This window comes from Lipotes vexillifer, unplaced genomic scaffold, assembly GCF_000442215.2.
Source record: "Lipotes vexillifer unplaced genomic scaffold, Lipotes_vexillifer_v1.1 scaffold418, whole genome shotgun sequence".
Classification (NCBI taxonomy): domain Eukaryota; kingdom Metazoa; phylum Chordata; class Mammalia; order Artiodactyla; family Lipotidae; genus Lipotes; species Lipotes vexillifer.
This window is the reverse complement of record NW_006798629.1, coordinates 6379216-6404025: the sequence shown is the minus strand read 5'-3', so window position 1 is coordinate 6404025 and position 24810 is coordinate 6379216. Positions and strand designations below refer to the sequence as shown.

General features: G+C 38.8%; 1 protein-coding gene across 3 annotated transcripts in view; it reads right to left on the bottom strand.

Annotated features, from left to right (window-relative positions):
- The window catches only part of ANKRD28 (ankyrin repeat domain 28), a 124743-nt gene that overhangs the window by 4224 nt on the left and 95709 nt on the right, over positions 1–24810 (bottom strand). For all 3 annotated transcript variants that reach the window (XM_007470628.1, XM_007470626.1, XM_007470627.1), the window contains exons 15-27: positions 20927–21038; positions 19963–19989; positions 19466–19540; positions 16123–16324; positions 14248–14335; positions 13898–14015; positions 12771–12990; positions 7859–7946; positions 7686–7769; positions 6771–6916; positions 6053–6135; positions 5528–5610; positions 4251–4342 (exon numbers count right to left, since the gene is read on the bottom strand). In XM_007470628.1, the coding sequence (XP_007470690.1) occupies positions 4251–4342; positions 5528–5610; positions 6053–6135; positions 6771–6916; positions 7686–7769; positions 7859–7946; positions 12771–12990; positions 13898–14015; positions 14248–14335; positions 16123–16324; positions 19466–19540; positions 19963–19989; positions 20927–21038 (1418 nt within the window). The remainder of the gene's footprint in view (positions 1–4250; positions 4343–5527; positions 5611–6052; positions 6136–6770; positions 6917–7685; positions 7770–7858; positions 7947–12770; positions 12991–13897; positions 14016–14247; positions 14336–16122; positions 16325–19465; positions 19541–19962; positions 19990–20926; positions 21039–24810) is intronic.

Here is a 24810-nt window from a genome sequence, read left to right as displayed (position 1 = left end):
ATAAGGAAAAGCTATATAAAACCTTGAAAATGATCAACAAAGATTGCCTATTGGCTATTGATTTAGAGCCTCACAATGTGACCCAATATCTTATACAAGTTAGCGATTTAGGCTCCTGATTTTAATCTATATAGTTACTGTATTTCCAGAAACGTAATTTACTGATAATGCAAGTTTCTTTTATAGCTAGGAGAGTCTGCACTTATCTTAGTGGGTGATACCACTCACTTCTATGGATTTCATGACTACATTTTACTAATGATTCCCAAATCTCTATGTCCAACCTAGATCTTGCTGACTTTGGGCTCCAGATCCATATATCTACATCCAGTTACCCACTTGGAGTTTCCAGTGAACTTTTCTCATGTCCCTAACTGAACCCAGCTCTTCCTCCTACATTCTCATCTTAAACAATGGCACTTCCCCCCACACATCACCCCACGCCAGGCTGCAGGTGACTTCTTCCCTCCCCGAGTTCCATCAAAAGGGCTCTAGAGGGCTTCCCTGGTGGCGCAGTGGTTGAGAGTCCGCCTGCCGATGCAGGGGACACGGGTTCGTGCCCCGGTCCGGGTCTAAAGAGACTGAAAAAAAGATTTAAATATTTATAAAAATCATTAGGAAATGTTGTCTGTAGGTTCTGCTGGGGGACCCTAGTGTACTGGGTATTTTAATTCTACGTGTGGGAATCGTGTAAATGTGGAATTAGCACAGGTCCTTCCCATTTTTCTGGTTCACTTGATTATCTAGAAGAGATGTTATCCACGAGGTTTCACAGACTTGTAGGAATGGATCCATTTGTTCTTGCCACCTTGAGAAAGGCTGGGCTTTATGACGGGCAGCCTCTTATTTCCCTTCATCAGCACCGAGTGTGATTCCTGGGATCTGAGGCTCTCCTGGCTTCCTTGGCTTCCTCCAGTCCAGCCCTGCCCATTGCTCTCTGTGTCAACCACCAGCAAGTTTTCATTTCTTTTTCTTTTTCTTTTTCTTTTTCTTGGCTGCGCAACTTGTGAGGTCTTAGTTTCCAGCAAGGGACTGAACCCCAGCCCTTAGCAGTGAAATCACAGAGCCCTAATGACTGGACTGCCAGGGAATTCCCAAACTGCCAGCAGCATTTGATTCAAGAAGCTTCCTTTAAGGGAGTAGCTATTTTTCCTAAATGCAAATTGTTACACTGTAAGTTGTCAAATAAAGTATTTTCTGCACCCAAAAAAAAAAAAAAAAAGGGCTCTAGAAACATCAACGTCCTTTCATCTCTAATGTCTCTGCCTTAATTCTGCCCACCCCCTCCTTCCACCCCTAACTGTGAACTTGTTTCCTAGTCTAGGCTTGCTCCCCTTCAGACTAGCTGCTGTCTCCCTGATACACAGATCCTTTGCCACTTGACTTAAGAGACTCTGGCGTAACTCAGTACTCAAGCTGCCCTGCGTTGTATCTCTAAATACATCACACTCTCTGCTTAAGAAGTTTTCTCCCCACTTTTTACTTGTCCTTTGGATTTTGGCTCAGAACGCACTTTGGGGGATGCCTTCCCCGATATCTCTCACGGCATTCTAGGGTTATCTAACTGAACTGCTTCAAGGGCATTGTGACAGTCTGTTTATATGCACTGCCATTCAAGGAAGTAGGCTGTCTTACTCTACACTGTATCTGCAGGATTTAGCACAGTTCTCGGCACATCATCACCTAACACATACTCACTGAGCCCCACATGGCCGGGCGCTCTTCTAACTGCTTAGGGTAGATCTGTGAGTGCAGCTGACAAAGACTCCTGCTCTCATATGTTAGAAGATAAACTCTATGGAAAAAAGAACGAGGAAGTAGTAGAGCAGGTTAAACAAGAGCTGAAAATGCTATGGGGGGTGTGCAGCAGGCTGCAGTATAAAAAGGGTAGTCAGGATGGGATTCATTGAAGAGATGATATTTGAGTTAAGACTGGAAACAGGTGAAGGGTTTAGTCAGAGATTGTTGGGGGCAGAGTACTCCAAGCAGAGGAAGCAGCCAGAACAAACATGACAATGCATGCACATCCCTGGTGTGAGGCGCCGCCACAGCAGAATGCGACGACGGAGGAAGAGAAGGAGATGAGGTGGGAGAGGTAATGGCGAGCGGGATGACCCAGTAGGGCCTTGGAGATCGTTTAAGGGTTCTCAGTAAACTGAGATTCAGAGGGAAGCATCTTCCCATGTATTCTAAAAGGATCGTGGCCAGGGTGGTAGATGAGGGAAAAAAGTGGGCATATTTTGAACATACTTTGGAGGTGGGTCAGTAGTACACGCTGGTGGACTGTGCCCTGGGTGTGAGAGGGGTCGAGGAGCAACTGTAAGGATGGGAACGGCCACCAGCTGAGCCAAGGGTAGCTGTGGGCACAGCAGGCTCGGCAGAGGGGAAGAGTTAGGCCCATCAGTTCAGTTCTGGACATGTGCATTAGACATCCACTGTCAATTAGGCAGCTGGAGACAGAAATTTAGGAATTCTCAGCACAGAGGTAGTGTTTAGAACCAAAGGACTGGATGAGGTCACCCAGGGAGTGAATGTAGGTAGGGAAAGCAAAAAGTACTGAGTCCGAGAGCCCTCCAATATTAACAAGCTGGGGATAGCGCAAGAAATTATAACTAGTACTGTAGGAGGAAAACTAAGAAAATGTCAAGTCCTGAAAGCCAAGTAAAGAAAGTTTATCCAGAAAAAGGGATACACCTGAAACTAATATAATACTGTATGTCAGTTATACCTCAATAATAAATGAGTAAAATAAAAAATAAACAAAAAATTTTCAGTTCCAGTAAATCTGGTTATTTAATCTAACCAACAAAGTACTGAGTTACAAATCCTCACCCGGTTATCAATTCAAGGAACCAGGCATTTGTGAATGAAGAATGTCCTAGGGACCTCCCTGGTGGTGCAGTGGTAACAATCCGCCTGCCAATGCAGGGGACATGGGTTCAAGCCCATGGTCTGGGAAGATGCCACATGCTGCGGAGCAACTAAGCCTGTGCACCACAAAACTAGGGAGCCAGCGCTCGAGCCCGCAAGCCACAACTACTGAGACCGTGTGCCACAACTATTGAAGCCCCCATGCCTAGAGCCCGTGCTCCGCAAGAGACACCACCGCAATGAGAAGCCCACACACAACGAAGAGTAGCCCCTGCTCGCCGCAACTAGAGAAAGCCCGCTCACAGCAACAAAGACCCAACACAGCCAAAAATAAAATGAATAAAATAAAATAAACAAAAAAAAAAAGAATATCCTAAAGAAGGATATTATAATCAAATCATATGTATTCTCTCCGACTCTCCCTCTTATCCTGCCCTGAAATGATCTGTACCTACTGATCCCGGGAACAGTGTGCAGCACAATGGAAAGTGTGGAGATTTGCGGGGGGGACAGCGGACACTAGCTATGGTAAATCGCAACCTTCACATCCCTTATTCACATATGTTTTCAATTCCACATTAAAAGCCTTTTCTTATTTTTAAAGAAGGAATAATCAGTTGTGTGAAATTCTGATGTGTCAAGTGAAAGGAGAGGTGACTCTTAGCATTGCAGTGGTCACTGGTGACCTTGCTGAGAACCGTTCTGTAGTGTGGTGGGAGTAACAGCCTGACCAGGGGGGATTCACAAGAGCAAGAAAAAGGAGAAGTGGAGACAGAGGGAGAGCCAACTTTTGAGTAACTGTGCTGCAAAGGGGAACAGAGAAATATGGCAACAGCTAGTAGGAGCAGTGGGAGTAATGAGAGATTTTTTTAAGATGAGAGAAATAATGTTTTTATGCTGATGGGAATAATCTAGAAAGATTCCTACAAAAAAGCCATTATTACAGGACATGAAAACAAAGAATTGCTAAAGTGACAGTCTCAAGTATGCAAAAGAGGATAGGACCTAGTGCATAAGTGGGAAGATTAGCTTTAGACAAAACCTGGCATTTAAGTAAGGGCCTTGATAAATATTTGTTGACAGAACAAATTCTTTGAATACTAAGATAAACAAAGGTGGTATCATTAAACCAAAGTTAGTAAACCCTAACTCTGATTTAATAAATACATGAAACTCAGCAGTTCACCTGTTAGATGGACTTTTCCTGCTTCTCTTGCCCTTATTCCCCTTGCCACAAAGTATAAGTCCTAGTCAGTATTAACTTCAGCTCTTCTCTTTGATCAATAAAAAATATCCAAGTCTACTTTACTTCAAATATGGATCATCGAAAGATGAAAGCTTCTAACAGGTTAAGGAAAGAGAACACAGAAGCTACTTACCATTTTCATCTACTGCAAGCACACTTGCTCCTTTCCCCAAAAGTTCTTGAACCACCATTGTTAGCCCATTTCGGGCAGCAACATGCAGAGGTCTGGAGGGAAAAAAATATGTGTACACGTACATGTGTGCACGCCCATGTGTGTGTGTGCTCGTTCACTCTCTCTATCCTGGTTGTTGAAGACCATTTTTGCTTGGCTGTGCAGATCTAGAGATGCAAACTGGAGGCCCATGGTCCTGACAGCAATGAAGATGGAAGCAGGGCACGGCAGAGCCAGTGTGCAGTGCACTGTCAGGCCTTGTCATGCACCTGAGCTCAGCACTGGGCCCATCAACAGGTTTCCACCTTCACCAAACCCTTTTGTGAGTTTCCTTCAAGACTCAATGTTTGAAGAGATTTTACTAACTAAACTGCCTTTTTTTTCTGTATACCAATGTTTATTTAGCATTATATATAATAGCCAGATACAAAAGACAACTGTTGTATGATTCCACTTATATGAAGCACCTAAAAAGGCAAATCCATAGAAGCAGAAAGTAAACTAGAAATTCTCTGGGACTGGGTGCAGCTAAGGGCAGTGGAACAGATATTGTTGAACGGATACTGATAAACTGCCTTTTTAAGTTGTTTTAAGAAATGTGGTTGGCAAACACGTATAATAGCATATACAATAAAAACTGTAAATTGCAACAGCACAAATTCCAACAGGCTCTGAAAACAGTTTACAGGTTCCGTGACTCATTTTTGGACCCTTAAGGGATCTGACTGATACATGAATGAAAACCAGTATTATAAGGTTTTTCTCTTTACTAAGTCTCAAAGTAGAATAGCAAATGAAAATGGAGAGAGGACAATGGGAGACACTGATCCAGGATTTAAGGAGTCACCTGGAGGCTGGCGGTTCACAATTAGAGCTTGATTATTTCTGAAATCTCTCTAGCTCACAGACACGTATAAAACTTTTTGCCTCATTTACTGCTAGTGTCAAATAATGTATTATTCCAGTTGGTTGCCATAAAATACATAGAACAGTATTACTTTCCTCCATAAAACTGGATTGAGAAACAACACATTTCAATTCAAAAGCTTTTTTAGTAATATGCCTTTTAATTATGATGATTTTAGAAATGAGTTTTGTCACTTATAAGAACTGTTCCTTATTTTTTAACTGCTTCTGCGACAGACTGATTCCAACGGTCCCATGTTAAAAAAGAACCCCATTAATCATTTTTATAATTATAGGTCACAAGGTTTACACTAGACACTGAAAGTACTCACGTTTGCAAAGCTGCATTGGTTGCATTGATGAGGTTTCTATCTGTTATCTTTTCCAGTATTAACAAGGCACTAGTTTCATGACCCTAAAATTATGGCAAATAACTCTTAAAAACTTCAGCACCATTAAAGGTAAATTTATACACTCAATACACCCCAACCCTAGTCCATGTAACATACATCACCACACATATGCCATGCATTTTCTTGACTAATGCCTTAAATATTTGCCCGAACATGTGTTGGTGTAAATGGGGTTACAGAAGAGGACAGGAATATTTAAGATCAGAGAGATTAGAGAAAGACAATCATTATGTTTAGGCTTGTGGTCCAAAACTTACTTGGCTTACTGGAAACTTTCATATACCACGGTGCTTAACACATCTGTATTTTTTCCCAAGAAATCTGATGTCAGTGATTATTAGAGAGGTTTGGTCCCTAGCTCTGTGCATTTTAGTTAAGTGGAAAAACTTTAAATGCCACTGTTGATATTAACAATGAAAATATATCCTTAAGATGTGTACCTACCTTGCTGCAAGCCAAATGGAGGGCGGTGTTTTTACTGTTATCTTGTAAAGTCAGATCTGCACTAGCACTGCTGACCAGCATCTCTGGGAGGAAAAATTGTATCAACTCTTTTGCTTATGAACATACACCTCAGATTACTAATAACTCACTGTAGAGAAATGAAGACAGAAAGGAAAAATATCCCTCTAGCAAAAACTTAAGTGCAAAAAACACACTGTAATATAAAGGTCTATACCATAGTTTTATACTGTTGTATAAGTAACAGACAAGAACAACAGCAACTAACATTCCTTTTGTGAGGTCTTACTAAATTTCAAAGACTGTTTTAAGTGCTCTGGATTTATAGTAACTTATTTACCCCTCAAAACAACCCTACAAAGTAGATACTGTAATGTTTTTCACTTTATAGATGAAAAAATTGAGGCATGAGGTTGCTTAGTTGGCAGATCTAGAACCACATTCGATCTGACTCCAGAGCCAGGGTTCTTAACCACTATCCTAACACTGCCTGCTAACGTCACTATTCAATCAGTAAGGGCAAATGGAAATACTGTGGGCCTAAATGAAAATGTGGGTATAAGCAAGTAAAAGGTTTTAAATCTCAGAAGCGGTGAGATAACTAATGCAAAATTCAGTGAACTAGAGTCAGATGGGAGCTACATTATACATAAGCAATATCCACACTTAGAGTAGTAAAAGCCTTAAGCAGTTTTTTTACCAACTGTATTTGTCTGTCCATTTTCTGCAGCCATCATGAGAGGTGTTTTCCCAGAGAAGTCCACAGAGTTGACATGAGCATTATGGCTGAGTAGCAGCTGCAAACACTCTACATGGTCTGTGAAGGCGGCCGCGTGGAGAGGAGTTCTGCACACAGAGAAATGGGAAGACTGGACTAAATCTGTGCACTGTATACTCTTAATTTATGAAAGCAATTTTCAAGGGTTTACATACTAGGCATTGCTTGGTTACAAATAGGCTTAAAGGGGGGAGCTTACTAACTCCTGCCACAAAAATTTGTGTTTCTGATAATATAGAAGTCCCTTAATTAAACTAGTATAAATTATGAAATTGCCAAAAAAATTACATCATTAACGGAAATTCTGAAAGAAATAAATCCTGACCCAAATACTGACATCTATTACAAACGCTGGACTCTTCCTATTTGTAAATCTGTTAACTTTACTAAAAAGAGTCATTGGGTAACAAACACATCTTTTTTTTTTTTTTGCGGTACGCAGGCCTCTTACTGTTGTGGCCTCTCCCGTAGTGGAGCACAGGCTCCGGACGCGCAGGCTCAGCGGCCATGGCGCATGGGCCCAGTCGCTCCGCGGCATGTGGGATCCTCCCGGACCGGGGCACGAACCCGTGTCCCCTGCATCGGCCAGCGGACTCTCAACTGCTGCGCCATCAGGGAAACCCAAACACACATCTTTTTTAAAAAGGGAAATCTTTTAGCCAGGAAGACTGGCTAAAAGTCATGGTAGAAAAGCCTTTTATAATGAGAATGTAATTAAGATTTTGTAAGAATTTATACTTGTAAATATAAAATCAACTTTTAGTTAATAATGGGGTCTTTTTAAATTCTTCCACACTAATCTAGTAGTTAAAATTTCCTACATGGTTGACTTCCTACCTTCCTTTTGAATCTGTGGCGTTCACACTGCTGGCGCCTAACGTGTCAATTAACATCTCAGCAGCACCTTCGTTGTCATTTATCCTGTGAAGGTAACAAGGTGATCACTCTCACAGCCATGGTGTATTTCTCAACCACTCAAACCAAATCCGATTAATTCTGCCTTTACTTACACAGCACAATGCAATGGACTGAAAGCATTTCCTTCTGTTTTCTGGAAAACGTCCTGTTCTAAAAGGAGTTCTACACATGTCTCGTGACCTAAATAAGTAAATGAGGATCAGATATTAAAATCCAAAAAAAGATACTGAGGTGCCCATACACACCAACATATCCCTACAGATAAGGCTTTACATGGACTACAAGTAATCAGTTCCTTGAACCCATTAAACATCACATTTTTAGGCACTTTGGAATTCAATGTACAACCCAGGGACCTAAAGTACAGCAGCTTCTTACGATAATTTAATATCAGTTTATTATCTGTGTGTGTGTGTTTTGGCTGTGTTGGGTCTTTGCTGCTGAGCATGGGCTTTCTCTAGTTGTGGCGAGCGATGGCTACTCTTCACTGTGGTTGGTGCACGGGCTTCCCATTGCGGTGCCTTCTCTTGTTGCGGAGCACGGGCGCTAGGCTTGTGGGCTTCAGTAGTTACGGTGCATGGGCTCAGTAGTTGTGGCACATGGGCTTAGCTGCTCCATGGTATGTGGGGTCTTCCCGGAGCAGGGCTTGAACCCGTGTCCCCTGCATTGGCAGGTGGATTCTTAACCACTGCGCCACGAGGCAAGTCCAATATCAGTTTATTATGGACATGACAAATATTTACTTTGTGGGGAAAAAAAATTAGTCTCATTATTCTTTTCTATGGTGACCAGTTAGAGCTATTTGGGCATTATTTTTTTAAATGTCTTATTTATATAGCATACTATAACTTTCAAAATAATATATGTTTATGCAGCATAATTAACTTCAAAATTTGAATATTTTCTGGCTCTACTAAGGAGTTAATGGTAAAATCTCAAATTCTATCGAAGAGTTCAGAAGGAAAAAAGTACATGTCCCTGTACCCACCCCATTCCCCAGTTCCACTCTCTAGTGATCACTAGTGACCATTATTACCTTACAGTTCCAAAAAATTTTTAGGCATATACAACTGCATGCACATAAACACACACTTCCTTTTTAAAAAATTTTTTACACAATTGGGATGTTCTGTTCTGCAACTTGTTTTTTACTTTAAAAACTATGTATCTTCCCACAGTAGCATGTACAGACATCCTATTGTTGAATGTCTGGAAAAACTTCACAGTATCAGAATGTATCATAAAGGATTTAATCTCTAATTATCGGTTTTGAGGTGATTGCTAGTTTTTCTTTGTGATATTATCAACAATTCTGTAAATGTTCCAGTACTTAAAAAGTATTTATTTCTAGGAACAATTTTCTGGAAATGATCTTGCTGGGTTAAAGGTCAAGTATATTGATTACTAATAGGTATCAGGCCCACAGCTTTTAATAGCAACTTTGAAAACGGGAAAATCTCAGATTTTCAAACCTGAGATTTTCAAACCTCAGATTTTCTTAATCCAATTTTCAAAGCCAGCGTTTTAGTAAAAGTACCCTCACTGCTGTATTAATGCTTTTAATACACTGCTTTTATTTCGTTAGTCATTTGGGATGTGCGTTAGGAATAAATTAGATTCTTAAACAGCCTCTTTACTTCCATGGCTTAACATCTGGCTAACAAAGTGATGCTCTTTTTCTTTTTTAATTACTCTAACATTCTCAAACAATAGTTCATCTTAATCTTTATCCTATAATTGTTTTTAGCAGGAAAAGAAAATATGTTTTAGGAAACCTATGGTCATGTTCCATCATCTGTCAGTTCTTTCATCCAGTGATTCTCAACAGGGGCAATTTTAGCCCTCAGGGGATATTTGGCCATGTCTAGAGACATTTTTGCTTATCACAGCTGGGGATGGGGTAGGGAAGGGCTATGGCATTCAGTGGGTAGAAGCCGGGGCTGCTGTTAAACCTCTTGCATGCACAGGACAGTCACTCACTCACAACGAAGGATTATCTGGCCTCAAAGGTCAACAATGCTGAGGGTGGGAAACCCTGCTTCAATTCTCCCTCTCCAAATGTTAACTCATGGCCAAGAAGTAACCAAGGAAAGTTGTCCAGTATTGATTTGAGAGTCTCCTATTTTCCTGGGATAGCAGTTCTCAAGGTGTGGTCTGGGGAGCTGCAGGGTGATACTGCAAATTATTCTTTTCTTTAACAAGCCATCAAAGCAATGTGCCACTCTACTAATATTTTTTTGAAAAATAGTTGTTTTTCATAAAAATGCTATTTATATTAACATGTAATGGATTTATTATTATTTTAAAATAAATTAATAAATATCCTTAAATTTCTCAGTCCTAATTTCCAATACAGTAAATACTAACAGCTATAAGACACAGGTCCTGAGACTGAAAGATGTGAGAATCACTGTCTGCGTAGACTGTGGATGGCAAGAGGGAGTCCCGGGGCTCTGGATTCAGCAGTCATTACTGGGGTCATGTCAAGCTGAAATATTCTTCACTTTGTGTCCTGGTTTATAAAAGTATATAGGATAAAACTGGTCTCTTCATGTTTTAGAGGGATATTCTGAAGATGCTTATAGCTTCGTAAAAATTGATACATTTTTAAAAGGAACATATGAGATCATGGAAGTATTCTTAGTTCTGTGATTGAATGACTCCATAAACTGGAAATCTGAACTTTAAAGTTGGGTATGTATAACCAGTTCTCTTCTAAAGCTTTGCCATCATTCCATTTTAATTTTGAGAGAAAGGTTGTTTTCTATCCTGTTGGAGTGCTTCCAATTTTTTTTTTAGCCATACAATAATTACTAGTCAAAGTAAAACTATTTTACATATTCTACTCTCAGAATGCCAAATTATAAAATAGGCTTTTGGCTGTAAATATGGTATTAATTTTACACTGCCTGTACAGTCTCTGTACATATAGCCAATACACATCTAATTCCTTCCAGCTCAATTCAGAATCATCACCAATTTTGCTACAGTCTGGAAATTAGACACATCTGCTATGATCTTTAAATGGCAACCAGGCACGTAGTTTGTGCAAAATTTTGTGTCTTGTACACAACGTGCTCAGAGAGTCTAAATTCAGCAGTGATGGAGTAAGAAACTCACTTTAGGAAAACCGTGTTCTCCGGAAAGACGTGGTAGGAACGTTATAATAAATAGCAACTCTCCAAAGGACAGTTACAGCAGTATTTTTACAACTAAATGCTCTACCTGAGGAAAACTACCTTACTGTGTGATTTTTCCAATGGTTAATTCTCACTGACTTAAAAAAAAAAAAAGCACCAATAAAACTCTGTTTCAAAATAGTTTTATCTGTGGATGTTTTCCTACTGCTTGGTTCTCCTTATACTTGTAAGATGTCAAGTTACATTATAAAGACAAACCAATTTCAATGGCAAAATACAGTATCTTCTTTGACTTAGGATTTATCTTGGACAACTTTGCTATATTCATTAAATACCAACTTCAGTGAGTTGAAAAAGGAAGAAGAGTTGAAATCCAAAGGTTTTATAGTTTTCAAAACTGTTCTGGCTAAGGATCTGAGGTAGTAAAATATGAAACTGACTAAACCAAGCTTTTGAATTAGCAATATATTTAACTATTCAAGTTTTCTATGGCCCCATCAGTACTCAGAGTTGCAAAATGACCAAATGTAGCCACAGGTCAATCCTCAAGAAGACATCAAAGCTTTCTCAGAGCAAAAGAATAGAGCTCTCAATTCTGATATAAGAATTAAAATGAAAATCAAAATACTGTTATCTAGAAAATGCTTATGAAAATGTTTAAACTATAATTTTGCAAGATTCAGATTTCTCTTTTACCACAACTCAACAATTATTTGTCAAAATGGCTCCCAGTAAAAGAACCACATCAAAAAGCATATTACAGAAAGATAGAAACCTCCTCTCTGGCAACGCAGTCAGCTGAATTTTATAACAGCCACTATGCTTATTTTTTTAAGCAAGTGGATATTATATAAAGAGGCAATTTCTATTTTCTGTACATTTTGAGGGAAAGTTGTTAGAACTGTCAACTAGTTTTGTAGATATGCTATTACAACTAACAATAACCTGAATGCTACACTGAAATTCAAAACAAATAAAAAACCCCTCATATCCCTGATAAAACCCTAAGCATACACTTAGGCAGGACTGATGTTTTACACTGCATATAACGTACCCAAATGTTTTCTAAGATGATCAAATCTTCAATATGCTCTGTTACTACATTATTTTAGTGACATTTCAAAAGCCAAATCCCATTTTTCACATCTATCCTTTAAAAATAGCTTTATACTTCCCTGATTGACCTTTAATGAGTCTACCTGTAAAAGGACTGTGACGGTTAGTCTCCAGGAAGCTAAACGTAAGTCTGTTATAATCATGCAGCCAAGTTCACTTAACCACAAAAGTGTCCAAGTTTCTAGTTTCTACTTCCGTGATTTATTCTACCAGGATTTTATTCCCTTAAAATGTTGAACATACATGTTACTGTTGATATAAGGATCTTAACTTGCAACGTGCTCAGAAAACATACACAGATTTCAGTCTAGAATATGATACATTTTCACTGTTTCTCTTACCTTTGTCATTTTTTCCCTAATAACAAGTACATTTAGAAAGAAAAATATAATAAAAATACAAGCATAACTATATAAGACATTGGAAATAATATTATAAAAGTATATTAATAACAAATAATATTAATAATGTTATAAAAGTAATTAATATTATAAAAGTATCTTAAAAATGCAAAATACTTATTGAAGCAAAAGTCTAAAAAACTTTTAAACTTAGTGACTGCTTATCTCAAAACATCTGTGACAACCAGCATCTTGGCTTTAGCATGACAAGGCACTGGAGTAAGCTATAACTACATGGTAGGTTATTCTTAATATATCATTCTCATGAAAGTCAGAATGTGTTAGTTAGTTGTCTCTCTGTGGTACATAACGGGCAGGTAACGTGGGTCTGTGTCTGTGTACTTAACCGTTGTAGCAAGCCCAGTGAAGCGCCGTGTATCCATGATTGTCCGCCATGGCTGGATTTGCATCCATAGATGCTGCTGACTGCAGAAGAGCTCCGAGAACACCAATGTGTCCACAGGCAGCTGACAAGTGTATTGGTGTCCGGCCCCTGCTATCTCGTAATAAGCACTTAGCACCATGTTGAAGCAATGCATCTACACACTCTTCATGGCCTGTGACTGCCTGAAAGAAAAATTATTTGCATGTAGCTGAATACACTATGTTGGGCACTCCATGCCAATTACAGCTAATTACGAATTTTAAAGTCCATATTCCCCATGTCCTCCCACCAATCAAGGCATTTATCATATTTTGAGTAACCCAGTATTTTTACTCAAAGTGGCTTAAAAATTTAAAGCAGTGACCTTGTCAAAATAAAAGTAAATATGAAAACCAGGAATAATGGGACTTCTGGTTCAACAAAAAAAATATTTCAAAGGTGAAAAAATTAAGACAAAAATGTATAAGAAAATAGTTGTGATAATGGAAAAAAGTAAAACTGACATCAATTCTACTCAAGGCTTTAGGGTTATAAAAATTCTTTTTTTTAAAAAAATTAATTAATGAATTTTTGGCTGCGCTGGGTCGTCGCTGTGCGCAGGCTCCCTCCAGCCACGGTGAGCAGGGGCCACTCCTTGCTGCGGTGCGCAGGCTTCTCATTGCGGAAAACAGGCCCCAGGCACCCAGGCCCCAGCAGCCGCGGCACACAGGCTCAGTATTTGTGGCTCGTGGGCTCTAGAGTGCAGGCTCAGCAGTTGTGGCGCATGGGATTAGCTGATCTGCAGCACGTGGGATCCTCCCGGACCAGGCCTCAAACCCGTGACCCCCGCACTGGCAGGCGATTCCCAACCACGGTGCCACCAGGGAAGCCCCCTAAGATTTTAAAATTCTGTTCCAACATTATTCTTCTCTGGATTAAGTTGTGTTTTGTGGTTGTTAAAAATTAGAGTTCAAAAACTAAGTGAAAGAAACAGTAAAGATTATTTGGTAAAAATTAAATGAAGAAAAATATAAACACAGCCTAGTTCAGTTTTAGGTAAAATGAGGTCATAAAAACTTTCAGAAAGGAAGCGAGAACACTTCTGCTTACCCCTCTGTGCAGTGCCGTCCTTCCCCATTTATCTTTGGCATCTACATTTGCTCCTTTGTTCAGCAGTGAGTAGACACAGTCCGTGTGCCCGTTGAGCACAGACAGCATCAGAGGAGTCCTGGGTAACAACAGGAGCAGCTCCGTCACCACCGAGACTTCATCCATGAAAATACACTGTGTTGTCCTGCCTTCTAAACATGTCTTTCTGTGATGCAACTTTAAAGTATACTTAAAAAACTGTATTTGATGTTACTCAGTTACACACTATGACAGACTTACTAAAATAGGGGGGCAAAGGTATGAAGATTAACAAACATCCTAAAACTAATTTAAAAATTAGTAAAACTTACTGCCCATTTCCATCTTGAATATCTACTGCATTCTGTGGTTCTGCATTTCCTATTAGTAGCCGTAAGCATTCCGAATGACCATTTGTTGCTGTAAAGTGATATTCAAAAATTTCAGCAATTATATATCTATAAAATGATAAAATAGAAAATGTCCATCTTAAACCACATTTGCTAGATATAATTTTGGAATATTCATTGAACTTAACAGGCAAGAAAGAAAATGCTCATTTTATTTAGCTCTCTGGTGGTGCCAATGTGGTCAGGAAGGACAGCCTGCCTCCAGCCAAGGGATGAAATCATGATCAGACAAGTCAATCACATCAACCCCATTCTCCTTTGCCAATGACTGGTTTCAAGTTCTGCGCACTGAGATGTTAAGAAGTCTGGAGGATGTCTGGGAAATATTTTTATTCCTGATAGTGAAAGTCCTCCTTCTTTCCTGATTTTAGATGTGATCCTTGGGGATACTTCAAGGAAATTCTGTTTGGCCCATCATTTTTTTTTTAAACTGGATTCATGGATACTCAGTACACAGCAGCTACTGAAGAGTGTTCGTATTGTCTAAGCTCAACATCCAAAGCATCAGGCATAGGATCCCTGTGGGAAAGGACTGGCTCACAGCCAGAACCAATGTCCTTCCTTTCCATGATTTAAGAGTAAGATGCTCCCCAGCAGGTCTCCAAATTTGAAAGGCATCCTGGTTCTAACGAAGGCCTGCATTTATTGAAGAGGTGGGTGCTAACAGTAACTTGTAACTCTTTCAGTGGGTAGGACTTATGAATTATATGGCATTGGTCAGCCACTTCTGAGGGACTTACTAGTGTCTTGGTTCAATATTTATCTATTAAGAGTGCAAACACTCCATGAAAGCTTTAAATTAGCTCTGCAAATAATGTGCTTACAATATAATTTTTCAAGTTGCAGAATAATATACAACGTCACTCTTTTTCAGAATAAGGTAACAGAAAATGATAGCATTTTGACTTCTTATTTTTAACCATATAGCAGTTTATATACATATCCTTATTTGAACTTTTAATCCATTATTAAAATTTTTTTCTTTGAGCCCTGCTTGATTATCTGATAGTTTCTGAAAGGCTGCTCTGGAGCAACAGTGGGTGTTACCTATAGTCTTTTAAAATGCAAGCTTGCCAAATGACCTGAAGCAAAGACCCAGACCTACATTCAAATGGATCCACTTTAAGGATCACCCTATAAAAACAGACTAAGTGAAATGAATCTAATCATACGAAGATGGCCTATTGGGGATGAGACAAATACTTGGCTAGGATTTCTTCACATATACCAGTCTTGAATTCATTATTTAAAATTAATACTGCCTTGTAGTAATTCCTGTAGAGAGTTGTGAAGCTGCATCTGCTAGTGACACAGTGGGTACTGAGTCATCACAGTGGCATTGTTATGTAGTTTTGCATTTTCACACATCTACAACATCACAAAACACTCCATGGAGTAGTTCTCGCATAGCAGGCACTCTGTATTCCTGTCTGATTAAATGTTTAACGCAGTACCCTGGTACAGTAAGTAAAATGTTTATCAGTTATTAAATGAAAGCACATACCAACCCAAAAGAATTTCCATCAAAAAGCAGTAAAAAAAAAATTGTATTTTTTTTGTTGTTGTTGATAAAGTACTTCAGAAGTTAGACTATTATATAAATCCGATTTCTAAGGCAGATAATTTTTTAAAGTGATTATAATCTTGCTGTTGGTTTTCCCCTGAGAGTAGAATCATTAGAATTGTTAAAGTCAAAATTGTTAAAACAATTACCAGGAGTATAATATACAAGAAATTGAAAAAGAAGAGCATTAGATGGAAAGTGGTAAATAAAATCATTCATAGTCTTTGACATACCTGCTGCATGTATAGGTGTTCTCTTCAAAATGTAATCTTTGACTAAGATTGAGGCTCCCTGATTAATGAGAACATCCACACATTCTACATGGCCCTTAAATGCTGCAAGGTCCAAGGGTGTTCTTCCACTACTGTTTCTCACATCAAGATCTAACAAAGACTGTACTAACACTTCTAGTGCTTGATGGTGACCATGATAGGCCTGGGAATAAATAAAAATATAAATTAAAAAAATACATATTTAGGCTGACTTCTTAGAAACCCTAGAAAACATAAAGGTTAGTAAGCAAACTTGTCTTACATCATTATATTTGAAATAATCTAAAACTTCTATATTGATAATTCAGAAAGTTACCGGCAAATTTTTCTAATAATCAATTAGTAGGCTACAGTGTTAGGGAATGGGTATTCCACAAATAATAAAAGTTCAAATGACAGGTGATCTTTTCACGAGTATACAATGTCTCGTTCATGGCAGACATTCAATGATGTGTGACATGGGTTCAATGAAAGCTTTCACTCTAAGTCTATGATTCCAGAGCCTGTGTTCTTCGCCACAGTTCAGTGCCCCCCCCCCCACTCCCCGATAAAGTGTTACTATACTTAAATCATAGATACAGTTGCAACTGAAGTTCAGGTAGTACTTGAGCCTTCTGATTTCTCAAATTAAAATGACTACTCCACCCCATAACGTGCCATCTCAAAAATAAACATTTCTTTTCAAAAATATTTAGGCTGAGCCCTGCTTGAAAAACTGCCATGTGCTACGCACTGTCCTAGCAGTACAGCAGAGCAAGAAGATTGAGAGATTTGTCTGAAACCCGACTGACTGAAATCCCCTTCTTTACACAGTCTGCTTTCCAGAGAATTCATTTCAAAAACCAACATGTCAACTGAACATCTATTACTCTTATTGGACTAGATGCTGAGCAGGCCATAAGGCAATAACGACACAGTTCTGATGGGGAAGGAATGTCTCCTCTGGTTCACTCATGCCACCCCTTTTAGCTAAGGGACAAGTCATTTTCTGATACCTTTCAGCCCTGCAGCTTAGCACATACAGGCAAACTGTAAATGATCACATGTGAACTTTTCATTAGGGGATTGAAAAATATAAAATTCTACCATATTTTGCTAAATGTCACCTGCTTCTAAAAAGAGATACTCAGCTAGAAAGAGGGCCCTGCAGGGCTTCCCTGGTGGCGCAGTGGTTGAGAGTCTGCCTGCTGATGCAGGGGACACGGGTTCGTGTCCCGGTCCGGGAAGATCTCACATGCCACGGAGCGGCTGGGCCCGTGAGCCATGGCCACTGAGGCTCCGCAACAGAAGAGGCCCGCGTACCACAAAAAAAAAAAAAAAGAGGGCCCCACAATGAACCAAAGGGCTGTAAAACCACTTCTCGTGGGAAATGTCAGAAAGTACCAGCTGGAGGTGAAGCTGCTCTGGGCCTTACTGACCTCTTGATGTTTCTGACTCCCTCAAAGGTTAAAGTGACTGGAGATCTCTGAGCTCTACTCTCTGAGGATCACATCTAACCTTGTTCCTCAATACCAGGTCAACAAAATTATGCTATTAAAAATGAACTGTGAGAGGCACAGTATATGCAGAAGGTGGTATAAAAAGAAGCAGAGGGAAAATAAGGACGGCTAGAGCCAGGGTAATCTGTCACAGGAGTCTTCCCCTCACAATGGCTCTGACTGGACTGGGACAAGAGGCTTAGAAGCCTAGTATGTGAGAAGGCAGGACCAAGGCCAGTTTCCTGAGTCCTCAAGCCAGCGTGTTTTTACTGCATCAAGTCGTCCTGGATTGGGAGAGTTTGGAAGGAGAAAAATCACTTCAGTAATTTCTGAAAAACCTCCTAGGGATGGGTACAAAATGCAAGAGTGGTGGTATAATCACATTTCATTGAGCCTAATTATGAAATCACAAAATTGTTTCCACTTCAGCTTAAAAACACTATTTAGCACACCCATGTTAATAACAGCACTATTCTCAATAGCCATGGAATAAAATAACTAGTTAAAAAAACTGAAGTTTTTGAGATAATGCATTCAAAAACTTGGCAAAGTGCTTAGTCTGGCACCTAGTAAGTGTTCAAGAGATGAGGCGCTATTATTATAATGATGATAATGATGCAGGAAGAACTGCCTAGTCATCTGCTCAGACGTCATTTCTTGCCACCCATAGTAAAATAGCTATTTTCTCCATGCTAGCTTTGCACTTCCAGATGACTTATTTATTATGCAAGTCTGGGAGAGTAGATAGTATTTCCAAAGACCCAAAGGGCAAGGAAAAAGGAAGCTTCAGCATGTCTTCTTAGTTATTTAGACCATGGTAGGAAGTACTGCTGGGGAGAAAGGGGGAGAAAGACAAAGCAGAAAATTCAGTGTACATGTGTCAGTGTTAGAAAATATGCCAGGAGAATATTAAAATAAAAAATAATAGTATATGTGAGAAGAAACAATTAAATGGATCATTGGACTTGTGATACACATTAACCTAAGTAGAGACCCTTATAAGCATTTTACTATACTTAAAATCAGAGGTCTCACAAATAGTGACAGTACCCAATTCTCCTGATTCTCAAAGTCCCCCAGCTCCCCACAACATGCTTTATTTCAAAGATAAATTCTTCTGTCAGCGCAGAAAGAACTAGATTGGGCTCTGGTTGAAATTTCCTAAGGTAATTCATTTCCATATTTGACTTAAAGAACTGTCACACTCTCTTCTAATCTTCTCCTCTTAGTGATGGACATTAAGAGGAAAAATTCAGTGGCATCTGAAGCTAGAAGGAACATTACAGACCAGGTAGTTAAATTCTATAGCATGAGCAAGTGAAGGACCAGTGAACACAAACTTCGCACCCCCAAATCACAAAGTAAGCAAAAAGTTTTAGAAATACCACAGAAATTATAGTTCTTATATCATCTGCTTAAGAAGTCAGAAGCCATTCCACTAGGGTGGGTCATTTTAAAATTCACACTCAGGCATATTCTCTCCTTAGGGTAGGCCTTGGGGGAAGCTCAAACCCCCTCCCCCCAACCACGCCCCCCCCCCGCCCTTTTTTAGGCATATTCTCTCCTTAGGGTAGGCCTTGGGGGAAGCTCAAACCCCCCCCCCCCAACCCCGCCCCCCCCCCGCCCTTTTTTTTTTTAAGACAAACAAACAAACGAAACAGAAGTACATTCAAGAATTCTCTGAGTTAAGAAAGTTCTTACAGTTTTAACTCCATGAACATCATATACGGACCAAAAGTTCTGGGTACTAGTCTGAGTCAACACAAACAGATATGAGACATTTTCAGTAAATCAGCCATCAAGCTGGCTGTGAAGGCAATACTCACAGCCAAGTGTAAAGGGCTTATTGTTGCTCTATTGTCTGAATCACTCAGCATGTCTGTTCCTGAGGTTTCCATTAACTGAGAAAGAAAAGAATTTTAAGTGTCAGAAATGGTACTTTTAGACATACCACAGCAGTTATTCCTGGTCCCCCTCCCCCAAGTTCAAATTCATTTTAGAGTATAAACTGATACTTGAATATGAATTTAAAAATCCCAGACCATTATATTATGAAAACCAAATTCAGCAACCTTATGGAATGGATTATCCTGAAAATGTGGTAAGGACCACATGCTAAGAGCTTTGAGAGAGGGCTATAAACTTAAGAGTCTGAGAGAAATGCCATTTAATTACCACCAAGTAAGAACCTTCCCTCCCCCTGCAAACATGATTTCTGTCACTATCTTTGTTCCCAGGAATGTGTAAGACAGGCTCCAGCTCTAGTGAGAACAAATATTTAAATACTCAGTATTAGGGGGAAAACGGACTAACTAATACTTACAACATCTAAAGGAGTTTCACTTGCAATCTGAAATAAAATTTAAAATAAAAATACTTAGTTGAGGGAGCAGTCATATACAGTAAAGAGATAAATGTTAACTACATGTCTCTACCTACATAGGGCTTTGTTAAATTCTATTCTGAACTTGTGCTTCCTTTGCCTCCAAAAATGAAGTCTTTTAAATAAACAATTGTACAATGTAATAGACCACAAATCTATACACATGGGTCTCAGATTTTAGTCTAAAGCTACCATAATAAACTAAGGAAATATTACTTCTGTAGCAGGGTTCTAAATGCTATATTAAGTATGTCAACCTCTTTTTTCTATCTTTTATACCCATCCTCCTTGAATTTTATTTCCCCTTTAAGGGAACCAATGTTAATATAATTTATAAGTAGGTCTAAATGAAGAAACCTCTAACGTGAAGCATGTGCTACACACTTCAGAATCATTTAACTTGTCTTTTATTCTCCCTTTGGTTTGGCAAAGTGGGGTGAATGGTGTATACATTCAGGAATGAGAACACAGTTGAAATAAAAAGTTCCTTTGCAGAAGATGAGTCTCCCTCGTCAGGAAAGACTGACAGAAGACTGGGTCTTTCAGAATTCCTGAATACACAGGGGGAAGCTTCCTCTCACAGGAACATGTATTTCTCACATATGACACAGTTACAGTTCTTTAAAATGTTCTGGAAAACATTTAAAGGGGCAGGGGCAGTGAATGCTACTTGGACATGGGGGGCTCTAAGGGAGCCCTCTCCAGAGATCTAATTTCCTCCTTTCTCTGTGAAAGGGAAAAGGGAATGAGAGAAAGCTTAGTGAGGCAAGTATGAATTTAGGAGGGATAGGGATTCTAAAAATGTTAAAAGGCATTTGTTTCTTGGTTCATTTATTCTCACTGTCATTACATTATTAGAATATAAACTTACATTGGTCCTTCCACAAGAAATCAGGAATCTTACCAGCTGAAGACACAGACGGTGACCATATGCAGCTGAATAATGAACTGCATTGTATCCTTGCTTGTCCCGGATCCCTGGATTTGCATCATTTCTTAATAAGTATTCCAGGCATCTATTAGAGTAAGACATATTCAAAATTCTAAATCTTGCATTTTAACCAATGATAAAAACAGAGACAAACTCAAAACTGGAAATTTTTCTTACATTTGAGTAATGTAAAAATCATAAACACATCTATACTACATACATTTGTCATTTAAATGATATTGACTGTAAGTATCATAAAAGTACAAACAAAACGTTCATAAGAGAATCTTCTTTATCCACAGTCTGTCAGCAAGCTCAGTATACCTGAAGACTGTTTCGTATACAGCCTATATTTATGGCAGCAGCTAGTCGACTCAAACAACGTTTGACAGGATTAAACTCTTAGTGGTGGGGAGCATCCAATCTTTCTGGAATACACAGTTAGTATGATATCTCATTAGGAAGCTCAAGAAAGGATGTAAAAATATCTCCCAAAACCAAGGTCAGAATTCAAGGATCTTGCATTAGAGACCTGAAAAGTGTGGGAACGATGTAAAAGTGGTATGTAGGTAACACGAAAGACCTTCCCATGGGAAATACTTCATTCCTGTGCTATTAAAATATGAGGAAAGTAATATTAAAAGGACTGTAAGATTTTTTGATGATGGCCATTCTGACTGGTGTGAGGTGATACTTCATTGTAGAAAGAGAAACACAAATACCGTATGCTAACACATATATATGGAATCTAAAAAAAAAAATGGTTCTGATGAACCTAGGGGCAGGACAGGAATAAAGACGCAGATGTAGAGAATGGACTTGAGGACACGGGGAGGGGGAAGGGTAAGCTGGGATGAAGTGAGAGAGTGGCATGGATCTATATACACTCCCAAACGTAAAAGAGATAGCTAGTGGGAAGCAGCCGCACAGCACAGGGAGATCAGCTCGGTGCTCTGTGACCACCTAGAGGGGTGGATAGGGAGGGTGGGAGGGAGACGCAAGAGGGAAGAGATATGGGGATATATGTATACGTATAGCTGATTCACTTTGTGATACAGCAGAAACTAACCATTGTAAAGCAATTATACTCCAATAAAGATGTTAAAAAAATTTTTTTTAAATAAAAGGACTATAAGGTTCACAATTTGTTATAATTCTGATAAATGTTACTGTAGCAAAAAAAAAAAGAGTACTGAATTAGAAATTAAAACATTTATTGTGAGAGTTAGTTTGATACCAACGATCTTGGGCAAATCGTTTCACCTTTATGGTGAAATGGCTTCTGTTTATTCATCTGATAGATGGGAGTAGGAATTCAACTAAATAATCTAAAATCCATTCATGTTCAAATTCCAAGTCCATAATTATTCAGTGATAATTTGTCTAATATTGCAGTATGTCTAAATAACTACTAACTCTACCACTAGGGGGGGAAATCTATAATCAGACACTACTTGTCAAGTTTCCAAAAGCATACTGAAGTTATAAAAACAAGTGGAAAGGAACAATGGAGCGATGTAACTGATCACCCAGTAACTCTATCATATATGTATGAGGACCATTCTTTGCAATGCCAACCCTTATTTCTTTAATGCTAATTGCTTAAAGTACTTTAGATCTCTTAGGAATTACTTACAGAATCTACATTTATTATAATATCCTTAATGGTAGCAAACGAGGAATATTTATGGCTAAATGACTAATAAACCAAGCTTACTGTTAAATATTTTGTTTTCTTCATTTGTTAGACAAATATCCTCATCCCAATTAAGCATGTAATTCAAATCAGAGTGATTTTCAAACTATTTAAACTTCTCCTACTCTTCCCCTACCACCCATGGGCTCCTATCACTTTTTCGGGGTGCAGGTTCAGACTGAGTCAAATCCACGTGTCCCACGGCTGGTCAGAGCCCTGGGAGAGGACCACTCGGCCCAGGGCAGAGGATGTGGCATTGTCACCAGAGGCCCTCCTAACTCTACTCTCCCCCATCACAGTATACAAGTGTCTGACTGACAAAAAAAGATATTAAGCATAGCTTAAAAAAATACAACTAATCCTTACAGGAAGATTACAATGTGTCAGGTATTGTTCTAAGTAATTCAGATATTCTGTACCTCATATGGCCATGAGTTAAGGTCAGACTATTATTTCCACTTGATAGATGAAATGTGCAGAGAGGTTAAGTAACCTGCCCAAGGTCTCACAGCAAGTGGCAGAGCCAGAATCAAACCCAGTTCTGTCTTACATGCATACATAAAACAGGTTTAACAAGGCTGCTGAATGCAAAGTTGTATACAAAAGTCAAATATATTTCTCTATTTCACAACAAAGGAAATTTAAAGATAGATTTATTTTGGCAATAAAAATATCAAATACTTAGGAATAAACCTAAGGATTATAAAAGTTCCAAACAAAAGACTGTATGATTCCATTTATATAAAGTTCAAAACAGACAAAAATAAACAATGCTATTAGAAGTCAAAATATGATCCCATTTTTGTGAACATCTATCTCCATAAAAGTGTATCTTGGTGAAATATATCTATGCATTCATAAACACATGTATATATAACCATATGAACACAGAAAAGCCTATGGACAGACATTTACCAGGTTCATAACTCTGATTACACTGTGAGGGATGTGAAATGATCTACATAAACATATAGAAATACTTCTGTTAATGGTAGTTATCACAGAAGAAAAGGCATGAGGAGGATTTCTTCCTTATATGTAATCACAATAAATAACCCCAGCCTTCCCCTTCTCTTAAACACACCACACAGGCGTGGGCTAGGTCCTCACCATCATTCTCATAGCCAGTCCTATTTTTCTTCAAATGGCAAAGAGGATTTTATTTGTTAATATTTAATATATTTAGTATGTTTCTCCCGTGAAAATAACTATATATTTGTTTGCTGAGTCATGACTGTCTAGAGTGAACGTCGGCATCAGGATGATGGGGGTGACTAGCAGGATGAGTAGAATGAGTAGGAACGATTTCATGTATTTTTCCAATATTTACTGAAAGTAAAGACAGGCACACAAGGCAGAGTAGAACTGCAATTACTTATGTCACTTCTGAACAGCAGAAAACCAGTGGCAGAGTGTCAAAAATCCCAAAGTATATACAACTTTCCCTGGGGATGCTGACAGGACATCATTAGACAATCATTAAAGAAACAAACCAACAAACACACATTACTGATTAACAGTATTTGAAGTCATGGGGAATTTGTTTCTTCTTTTAGAAAATATTTCACTCTGGCTTTGGCAACAGAAAGAATTATTCCAGATTCTCTTATTATCCAACCTATTCCTGGGAATTAAATCCTTGGAGTTCAGAAAAATAAACCAACTCTTTAATTCTACTATTTAAGCTTCCAAAATAATCACTTACTTAAAGGATGCCTCTGGTATCCTAAAATGGTTACTGTAGTGAATAGTTTCCAGAAGGTTCCCAGGGAACAAATCACTGAGGCAATACATGATGGCATCAGACAAGACCTCTGGGACTTTGATACTTCAAAGAAAGAGGCTCCAAAAAACAGTGCTAGATTCTTTTATACACATGCCCTCAGTTTTCCCCACAATTCTAAGTACACCTCATTCTAATTTTACAGATAAAGAAGATTTTGCTTAACAATTATTTGCTCAGGCTCAAAGAGGTATAATATGAAGCCCCCATGATTTCAGCTGGGTCTTTTGGATAAAGCTCATGTTCTTTCTGGTACATTAGGTTGCTTGTGGACATACGGAGAATTAAGTGTTTAAGTAATAAATATCTCTAGACCAGCAGTCCCCAACCTTTTTGGCACCAGGGATCGGTTTTGCGAAAGTCAATTTTTCCACGGAT